This window comes from Choristoneura fumiferana, chromosome 8 (assembly GCF_025370935.1).
Source record: "Choristoneura fumiferana chromosome 8, NRCan_CFum_1, whole genome shotgun sequence".
NCBI classification, from domain to species: Eukaryota; Metazoa; Arthropoda; class Insecta; order Lepidoptera; family Tortricidae; genus Choristoneura; species Choristoneura fumiferana.
Window position 1 is genome coordinate 10,223,020 of NC_133479.1, and position 10,769 is coordinate 10,233,788.

Sequence of the window (10,769 nt, forward strand, 5' to 3'; positions counted from 1 at the left end):
AACACTGTAGATAGAGTTTGCCAAAAAGGGAGGATGTTAGAAGAGGTTTTAAGCAAACACTTATACTCTATAACAATACTGGCTGTAACCCTGTCTATTTGATTTGTTATTATCATTGTTGATTGTCAATATAAAATGTTACCTCAACATACATAACAATGAAAAGCTGCTAATATATGCTGCCACGTGTGATTAGATGATGCTGGTATCACGGCATCTGTGTACGTGGGCTTTCGGTGAATTTTGAATTGGAGTTTATTATTAAATCTAGTAATGGTAAAATCCAAAAATTTTAACGAAAAAATTTCTTCTAATTCTTTTTTGAATTTAATTTTAACATGTTTGTTATTCAAACCATTCACAAACAAACCGAGCTGTCTCATACTTCCCCTCCAACATAGAATTTAATCATCAACGTACCTATAATAAACAGCAGTCAGCTTAATTTGTGTTTTCTTTCAGTTTTTAATTGTAAATTTAGCCAAAATTCATAGTCTCTTTTTTTCTTACATTTTTAAATCTGTTTTTTAGTAAATTAATTCTTTTCGGCCCTTTTATTTCAATACTGTATAATTGTTTTTAAATGCCGTTTTACATTTTTATAACCGTTGGGCTATTACAAATTCAAAAATGTAACGATTTTTTCCAAATTTAATTTAATTTACTTTTCTTTTCTTTATTACATCTTAAATTCTTCGAACGATTTTTCTGCCACCTCCAACATTACGGCTGACCTGATGATGATGATGAAGAATCTTCACGCCGGTTGGATGGATGGCAGAATAAGGGCCACCTGAATCTCGTCTAAACGAGCGTTAATTTCAGGGCGGCACAGTACGGTCTGGGATTGAACCCCTCACCGTTTTCACCAACACCTGCATGGCTGCCTGGAACCGAAGCCCCTGTCCTTCCTCTATTGAAAGGACTGATGCTGCTTGCTGGCCCTGGAGGCCCTACTTCCTCCAGCCTTTGTCCAGTACCGGCGACCTGCGCTTCGGACTCTAGTCCAGGGAAGCCTCTCCAAAGAAAACGCATTCCAACTCAACTCTTTCGTATCCGCGACCCTCGAGTTTTTTTTATTCTTATTTCTATTCTGTCAGAAAAGCCTTCGGAGCTAAATAAACGTCTAAAACCTAAATTCGTTTTACTCAAATTGAACCCCTAGGGTCTCACTGTTCTACCCTGACAGTGCAGTTCAGCATTAAACTGGAAGCAGGAGCTGGACTCTATTCAAAATTCCATTCATTCAGCCTGTTACGCTCTGAGAAGCCTTAGGGATGAATTGACAGTGGAACAGCTCAAGACAGTCTACTACGCACTAGTTGAATCCAAATTGCGGTATAGCATTATGTTCTGGGGAAATAGCTACATGTATAATATAAAAAAAGCTCTGGTTGCACAAAAAAGAGCGATACGATCCCTTTTGCATCTTCCTCCGTGGATTTCCTGTAGAGAACACTTTAAAACTTGAATATTCTAACAGTTCCTAGTCTATATGTACTTGTCTTACTCACTGCTTTAGTGAAAAAATTATCAAAATATGAGACTAGTGAGGAACAAAAGTTGCGTTTACTTTCGCGCACGAAAAATTTAAAACTTGGTTTCTGTCCTAACCGCAAGATAGAGAAGCATTGCACTAGAAACCAAGCAGTAAAAATGTTTAATAAGCTTCCCACTAACTTAAAAATGATTACAAGCTGTGTCACGTTCAGTAAAGAATTGAAAACATATTTGTTAAGAGGGTGCTTCTATAGCATTGAAGAAATATTTGCACAAGATTAAAAAAGTAGTTTTTATTAATTGTAATTTGTAAACCAAAGTTATGTACATCATCCTAGTCATATACTTCTATTATTAAGTGCATGTACTATATAAGTTCAAACACAATCACTGTATTGTTCATGAATAAATAAATAATAATAATAATACACAATATTATTATTACCCACAATGTACCAATTCAATTCAATTTTTAGAAAAAATATAGCTCCATCGATACTATCGATGATTCCGCCAATGTCACAATGTACCGATTTTCAAAGTAATCCATAAAAATATCTGCCATTAAGTGTGGTGTGGTGCTGGTGATAGATGGGTTTATGTGATTTGTGTGTGTTCTTACAGTGTGGAGGTGGAGGAACTGCATGAACACGCATATTTTGCACAAACTTAGCTATCGTAAGGTCGCAGGTGAGCAAGGAAATTCTTTTAGTTCATTGATATGGACCTCCGCAAAGTAACGCCTGATTCAATAAATTTTGCAGTAATACTATTGAATAATGGTGATGCTAGCCAACTAGACTAGTTGGTTTTACTATAAAAAAGTAATATTTTAAAGAAACTGTGCCCAACTGACTAAAATTAATTTTCAAAGTCGAAAATTTCCTCAAGTGTTCATTCACTGGTACACTTACCGTATACGGCGCAAATCAGAAACTGGCCATGTGACGTGTGTGATGTTCCGCGCGTCCAATGGGCTCACACTGGAGGCAACGTCTTCCAATGAGGGCTATCGCGTATGAATTCGCCACTAGAGGCGCTAGTGTAGCGTGAGGTCTCCGAAATGTCAAATCTCATAGTTTTTGGGTGAGCTACGCGGGTTTATTCATAATTAGAATAATTTTGTGAATATTTTGCAATATCTGAAATTAATTATGGCAAATATGCGTTCCGGGGCAATGAATGTCTGTGTTATGAGACAGTTTTGCCTTTCGGAAACTTTTTTTTCCCTTTTTTCCGAACAAAACGGGGACTATGCAACACTGTGGCATGCTCGATATTTTTATGGTACGGTTTTAAGGTGTATTAAATATGATTTTAATCTAAACTTTGTTTTCACGCCCGCAATAACAGACTTTGAAAGCCATACTTAAAAACCTCACGCAACAGTGCGCCATCTAGTGAGTCAAAAAACGATAGCCCTCATTAGAGTGCTGTATTCAAGAACTAGCAACAAAAAATAACTCGCTGGTTGCACGAATACCATGCAAGTCATCAGCCATAGATTTTAGTAGGTATGCTTTCACGACACTAGTCCTTAAATCGGATGTTACGGATGTTACTTTTAAATCAGTAGAGTTTTTCTAACGAACTAAAATAGCTCTGATGTAGCTACAAGGACAAGGTAAATAAATCTATGGCAAAATACCTAAGCGGTATTAAATTGAAAAGGTTTGTTTGTAACGTTTTGTAACAACAAAACTACATCAAAAAGTGAAAAAGATAACAAATCTGACTTACCTACGCAGTATTGTTCTTTGTGACGACGCTGTGGTTTGATGCGATTACTTTCTACTGTATTCGCAGTTATTTGGTTTTGTCATATGTTTGCTATAGATTTGTTGTTGTTATTTTTTTTTTTAATATGGCTCTGTCCATTGAAGGACAATTTCGCCAGCGTCTAGTTGGTTTTACCGTTGTACGGTGAAAAATATTAGAAAACGAAATATGAGAGTTACTTAATGGTGAATGAACGATGACCGCTATAGATTTATTTGTGTACAGCTGAAAATAGATTCTAAACTATTTGCAATAAATATGACGGTACTTAAAGCAGTGTTCGTTCTGGGGGTTCGCTATTCGACGGTAGGGGGTTCGTGACAAGGTTTACGTGACTCCAAAAACCACCAGGCTGCAAGACTAGCAAGATGATTAAGATTGGTTTTGGAGTCTTTTTTTATTTTTAGTTTCTCCAACAGTCAATTTTATGACTTTATTTGGGGGGGAAGGGGGGTTCGCTATCGTCTAGAAACATTAACAGGGGTACGTGGAGCCATAAGTTTGAGAAACCCTGAATTAATCAATCAATTATCTGTGAAATCTATAATAGTAGGAATCTTCACACCGTCCTGATAAAATAACTATAAAATAATATTATTATTTATAGAACTCGTAAAGTAATGAAAGTTTATTATCTTGACGTTTTTTCAATTAAGTTAATTTTATCCGTCATAAAACGTCAAGCTTTATTGTCCCTTCCAAGTCATACCAATTGAGCTAAGAGGGCTAAGATTAAATAGAGTGAAATTTTCATTACATAGGACGTCCTGAACTTGTCAAAACTTATAAAGCACTTTCATAAGCGGCAATTATACTTAATACCTGTTGGTTTATTGTATTTTAATTTAAGTTTCACAGATGGCTGCTAATATAAAATAAAAACCCATACAAATCAAATTCAGCAAGGTTTTATTTCACTAACAAAATTATCGATTTTTTTTTCCGATGGCTTGCCACCTTGTAAATACATGCAATATAACACATGGTTTATTCAAGAATATGCGGAATATTTACGCGGAAAAAATCAAATAATTAATCACTTTCCTTTAAGCCTTCCAAACCATTTAAACCATGCGTGTCCATCGACTTCAGAAGGTTTATAACTCGATCGTAAACCAGAGTTTTGGCGTCGATTGCCCACATAAAGTCCAAATGAGAGAAAGTTTCCAGTGGTACTCTGAATTTTCCCACTGGCCTTCCTAGTTCTGAGAACAACGTGTCTACATCCCTTACATCAGTTAAGGGATCAGCTGGGGAATAGTGAAGGAAGACTGGAGCCGTCAATCTGGAAAGGTCGTAGCGAGGGGCTCTGTAGGTTCCGTACACTCGCCTGTTCTTCAGAAGGCCGTGATCGAAACGGTGGAATCCCTTGTTATCGATGCTCTGGCCGTAATGCGCGAGTTGCCTAACGGATGCTCCTGCTGGTGTGTGACCCAATTTGACTGGAAACATTGTCTAAAAAGAAACAATGTCGTAGCATAAGAATGAGTCGAATAGGGTCCGACATATTTATTTGATCACAATGTTTTTTCGCAAATTCATCAATCAGCTTTCACGAGAACGATTTGTAGCCGTATAAGAAAAATAACAACATAGAAAAATAATCAACGTAGCCATGATAATAATCGTCCGTTTCTGTTCGTGACATGAGTAAAACCAGATGTGAGAGATAAGTACTCACACCAATGAATGCGTTTTAATACCCTTTCGTTATTAATTTGAGTTATAAATCTTACCGCGTTGTGTTGTTCTTCATTCCACCCTCCTATAAGGAACAGAATATTACTGCACAGCGGCTGGAATACCACTTCATCCATGCATATTGCCTGTCCTGCCCATGACATAATTTGATTGTTAGGCAAAAATTCACCAAAACCGATCAAACGAGCCAACGCCTAAAAAAAAAATTTTCATCATTCAATAATCACTGACAAACAAGTTAATTTCAATTTTAGCACTAATCTTCTTCATGGAACTTGTTCTACCCGTTTTAAGGTCACAGCAATTTTATGGTCTTAATAATATAACATACTCACATCAAGCGGATTAGAAAACGCAGCAATAGTTCTCAATAAAAGACTTTCACTGTTCGCCAAGTAAGCCACTGGTGCCAAAGCGTGCATGGAGGTGATCTTCTGATTATAATCTGGTCGAAGAGAGCCCATAACGAAGAAGGCGGTGGTGCCTTGGGAATGTCCTATGTAGTGGAGTCTTTGCTTGCCGGTTTGTTCAAGTGTGTAGTCAATCATGGCGGGTAGATCGAGATTTCCTATCTCATCCCAAGAGAACTCCCAGAACTCTGTATTGAATATGGCATCGGGACGGAGTCGGACATGAGCGCGTGAATAATAGTTTCCGCGGGCATTGCCTAGCCACACATCATAGCCTGCTTCCGCCAGAATATAAGCTGAAATATGAACACACGATCGAGCATTGCCACGCTTACTTTTCATAAATAAACGTGATTTTGTTAGTTTCTTAAACTATTTAATAATGGGAATTCAATGACGAATCAATTTATATTGGAGACTACCTTATTTTGCGACTTCGCCCTAGTGGAAGAACGAATATCAGTATTAGCCTGGCTAGATCCCTTTCCCGAGAAAATTTACGAAATTTCCTTCTCAGTGCACCGTTTTGATATACAAAGATACCTAGTTATATGTTTGCTAAATTGCAGGTAATAGCAGTAGCAGTCAACTAACATTACCAACTCTTTTACGGGTATAGGATTATACTGATGAAAAGTGTTATCTAAAAAGTTTAATCTAACTTACCTAAACCACATCCAGGTCCCATCAACACAAAATCAGCTGAAGACGACAACAGGCCGTGCATCACAAAGACAATCGGTCTGTCTACATTAGGGTCGTTGTTTTGATCGCGGCCGTGCGGTATGCGGTGCATGCCCAGGATGTATCCATCGCTGGTCGTGACATGATGGATTTCCATAGGATACCGGTATTTAGTGACCAGCTCGGGCTAAAACAATTCAACATTTTCATCATTACCTCAAATTTGTAATTTTTAGGGTTCCGTACCCAAAGGGTGCCAACAGGACCCTATTACTGAGACTCCGCTGTCTGTCTGTCTGTCCGTCTGTCACTGGGCTCTATCTCTTAAGCCGTAAAAGTTAGACACTTGAAATTTTCACAGATTATGTATTACTGTGGCCGCTATAACAACAAATACTAAAAATAAAGTAAACTTACAAATTAAAGGGGGTCGTCATACAAGAAACGTGTGTTTTTCAGCGTTTTTTGGTTGCTAGACATTATTTATCTAGGCGACTCGGTATTTCGGATGAAATTTACCTTTTATGTTTGCGATTTTAATTATGTTTTATAAAAGCTTCGATAATATAATAATAGTGACTGTCAGATTGTGTGGTTTATTCGTTTTTGTGCTAATTTATAAAGCAATTTATGAACCACAAACCTCAGCCAACTTTGATAAAACGCTCGCCAAATCCACACCGTATAATCACCATGTTGACCTATTGTATTTTACACTAAAAAAATCATACTAAGTATTTAACACTATTTAAAAGGTTTATAATACAGTTTAAAATTTATTCACACCATCGCCGCTAGAGGCGCTAGTGTAGCGTGAGGTCTCCGAAATGTCAAATCTCATAGTTTTTGGGTGAGCTACGCGGGTTTATTTATAATTAGAATAATTTTGTGAATATTTTGCAATATCTGAAATTAATTATGGCAAATATGCGTTCCGGGGCAATGAATGTCTGTGTTATGAGACAGTTTTGTCTTTCGGAAACTTTTTTTTCCCTTTTTTTCCGAACAAAACGGGGACTATGCAATATTGTGGCATGCTCGATATTTTTATGGTACGGTTTTAAGGTGTATTAAATATGATTTTAATCTAAACTTTGTTTTCACGCCCGTAATAACAGACTTCGAAAGCCACACTTAAAAACCTCACGCAACAGTGGCCACGCCATCTAGAAAGACAAAAAACGATAGCCCTCATTACACAACATACGAAGTCCACTGAATTTCCCGCGAATGAACGAACTGACAGCTAAGCAAATTTTTTTTTCGGCTACGGCGCATGGCAAGAGTCTGAAGCGCTATTCAGCCTCCGACAGGGCGACAGCCGAAGAGGATGAGAATTTAAAATAGTTCTTTATTGAAAATACTTGCACCTAGTGCTTACATTTTGGTGATATGTTTTTATTAACTTGTAATGTAATGTTACTTAAATTTGAAGTTGAATCTTCAACCAATTGAGCTGAAATTTTGCATGCATGTATAAATCCGATGGCAATGCAATATTATTATGACGTAGAGCTGATCTGATGATGAAGTTAGATGTCGGCCATATGAACTCTATAATAAAACGACACGACTGCATCGATTTTGGTCTCATTTGATTCGTCTTGACGACTACCTGCCTTGGTAACCTAACCAGGGGCAAAAAGTACCGCCAGCAAAAAAGCTTGTATTAGATTTTTTTAGAAAAAAAATATAACTGAACTATTTGTTTTTAAAACATTGTACGGAGGTGCGGAACCCTTCATGCGCGAGTCGCTCGCACTCGCACTTGACCGATTTTTTATTCAATCTATTGTAGATTACACTTACCACGTCCAGGTTGGCATCTTCAAGGATGTTTTCAGAGATCTTAGCACTGATCTGTCCACTTTTGATCAGCTGCTCCAACTCATCAGCGTGCGGTGAACGGCCAGCGGCCGCTACCACCAGCAAGACGCTTAACACCAATGGAGACACTCTGTTCAACATGATGAACGTTGACGAGAGTCAAGACCAGATAGGAAATCATAGCTTTTATACTTTCGCAACATAGACTGATAAAGAAATCAAAATTACAATTATGATAGCAAGGATAGCAATAGTTATTGATCACTTTATCAGAATTAATCGCACAAACGTACATGGAGGATAGGCGATATATGAAAATAGACATTAAATACTAACAGCATAATAACAGCTGAAGGGTTAATTAGTATGAAGTTAGAATATTCATATTTATACCTACTGGACTGTAGGTAATTACGCGGCATGTATTTCTTTTTAATGTATGTAACGTATTGAGGTAGGTATATTTAATTTTGTTAATTTTCTTCACACTTGCTCGTAAACAGTGTCGTAACATGCAGGCTACCTTAGTTGCAACCCCCCAAATAAAACCCTCGACCTTAATGTGCTTGTCATGAAACCCGTGGTTGGTAAATGAGTCATTGCGCGTACACATTTTCTTGCCATGAAGCCCAAGGTCGGTAAATGAGTCAGTGCCCGTACTGATGGCGCGGCGCGCGCTGCTGCAGGACTACATGGACCACCACATGCACACGCACGTTGCGGCGCATGCCGAGGGAGGGGGAGGTAGAGGGCGACGTTGCCAAGAGCATTTAGAAGGTCGAAACGAAATTGGTGAGAGAAAATATTTTATTTACAATATGTCGAGTATTGACGGTTGAATTCAAACAGAAGACAAAAGTAGGTATGGCAGATCTCTTGTGCGGCTGCGCGAAATATATTATCATATTCTGGCGTCAGGTGGCGCGGCTGTAGTGTTTCTACATCTCTCCCCCGCAGAGACGCAATCTGGTTAGCCATCAGATCCATTGCAGATGTTGCTGAGGTACTTCTATCTGTTGCATACCGGCTAATCCAGGAGAAACATCCCAAACTCTGTCTGCTGCTTCGGCAAGTTCGTTCAATGATGAGTGCGGTGCGAAGTAGTAACCCTTGGATACTTAGCGGCAAGCGACTGGTCCAAATAGCCTTCAAGATGTCTCAGGAACGTTGGACCGGCAATATGTTGAAGGTGTCTCAAGAATTGCGAGGGTTTTCGATCTCCTAGCTGCTCATGCATTAAAGCTTTTGCAACTCTTCTCTCTTTAATCTGTCAGCCGTTTTTATAAGTTCACTCTTCAGTTTTTCGTACTTATTGTTGCGGGTGGGTTAACAATAATATCTTTAATTTCCGCTGCGTATTGATGTTCCAAATGTGAAAGTACGTAGAAAAATTTCGTGCCGTCGGACGTTATGTTGGACAACGCAAACTGGCCTTCTACCTGGGCAAACCAAACGGCTGGTTCTTGTGGCCAAAATGGTGGTATTTTTACTCCAACACGAAATGTTTCGTTGCGAATGGAAAAATTGTCGTCATTTTTTTTCATGTTCGACATCTGACATTGCGTTGAAAATTCGTCTTTGTTAGTCGACATTTTTGAAAAGTTTTACTCACGATTTGTGTTCGGACCTTGATTTTACTTCCAAGAAAGGCTGCGTCTTTTTTCCAATCTAGGGCGTCACCGTTAGAAGGTCGAAACGAAATGAGGTGAGAGAAAAATAATTGTTGTTGTTGTTTCTTTAAAAAAAATATGGCTCTGTCCATTGGAGGACAATTTTGCCAGTGTCTAGTAGTTTTTGCCGTTGTACGGTTAAAAAAAATCTAGAAAACAAAATATGAGAGGTGATGGTGGATGAACGATGACAGCGCCGAGAATAGTTATTTGTGCAACAAGAGAGCAAAGTTGTTTTTTGTTGCGAGTGTTGATTTTGAATCCCGAGAAAGCGGCGAAGGATTCTATAATTGAATCACGAGCGTCAGCGAGTGATTCTAGGTTAGAATCCTGAGAACAGCAAGGGATTCAGAATATAACACGAGATGCAAAAAAACTTTGGTCTCGTGTGACACATACAAATTTTTCACCTCAGCAGCGAGAACATAATTTAAATGTAACATAAGAATAAAACCAAATTTTTAAAATAGAATGCGATTATTAAGTAACAAACATATATAACCACATTTAAAACCATAGCAAAGTGTCCAGTAGATACAATACAAATCTCATACTCATAACATGCATTGTAATTTGATCTTACTACATGTCACACTTATTTTTTAATACTACAAAAAGCCTCATTTGGAGTCATTAAAAAGTTGGACAATAACGTATAATTTATTATAAATGCTATTAAACCTTTAAATATGAATTTATCTAGATTTATATTAAACAAACATAAATAGATTTGTTAAAAATTCATACAATTTAACAAATATTTATTCCAACTGTAGAGGCAGTATACGGAATTCTTTTATATAAAAAAAAACAAGAGAAGCGCTTCGTGCAACGAGGTGCATACTTTATTAAAAGATCGGGAAAATTTACATTTGGAAAATATTTCGTTGTCATGTAATTTATTAGGTATCAATATATTTTTTAACCAAAAAAATTTAATTTAAGATTGTAATCAATACATTTGATCCTATCTCTCGCTTTTTTTCGTGTTGAAGTGAAATGACAGACCAAAGTTCAAATATTTGGAATTTAGTGAGTACCCAACACTGTACTCAGCATTTAAAAAAAAATAATTAAAAAGTTTACTTTGTCTCACGGAGTGAGCAAAATGGCGATTTGCTCACTGATTTCTCAATAGCAAAACGCCTGTTTGAGGTGCTGAGGTGAAAAAAATATTTTATTTACAATATGTCGAGTA

At 37.5% G+C, this 10,769-nt stretch overlaps 1 protein-coding gene across 1 annotated transcript; it reads right to left on the reverse strand.

Annotated features, from left to right (window-relative positions):
* Nucleotides 1-4,171: 4,171 nt before the first annotated feature.
* On the reverse strand, nucleotides 4,172-8,064 carry LOC141430439 (lipase 3-like). The gene is made up of 5 exons (XM_074091133.1): nucleotides 7,884-8,064; nucleotides 6,057-6,261; nucleotides 5,316-5,686; nucleotides 5,016-5,174; nucleotides 4,172-4,734 (listed from the first exon to the last, which is right to left on the reverse strand). The coding sequence occupies exons 1-5, from the start codon at nucleotides 8,040-8,042 to the stop codon at nucleotides 4,312-4,314; spliced, it is 1,317 nt and encodes a 438-aa protein (XP_073947234.1). The 5' UTR covers nucleotides 8,043-8,064; the 3' UTR covers nucleotides 4,172-4,311.
* Nucleotides 8,065-10,769: the final 2,705 nt, after the last annotated feature.

Coding starts and splice junctions, on each gene's coding strand:
- LOC141430439 (XM_074091133.1), bottom strand. CDS start 8,042: ATGTTGAACAGAGTGTCTCCATTGGTGTTAAGCGTCTTGCTGGTGGTA. Junction 6,262..7,883: donor AAGATGCCAACCTGGACGTG/GTAAGTGTAATC, acceptor GAATTGTTTTAG/CCCGAGCTGGTCACTAAATA. Junction 4,735..5,015: donor ATGAAGAACAACACAACGCG/GTAAGATTTATA, acceptor GTTTCTTTTTAG/ACAATGTTTCCAGTCAAATT.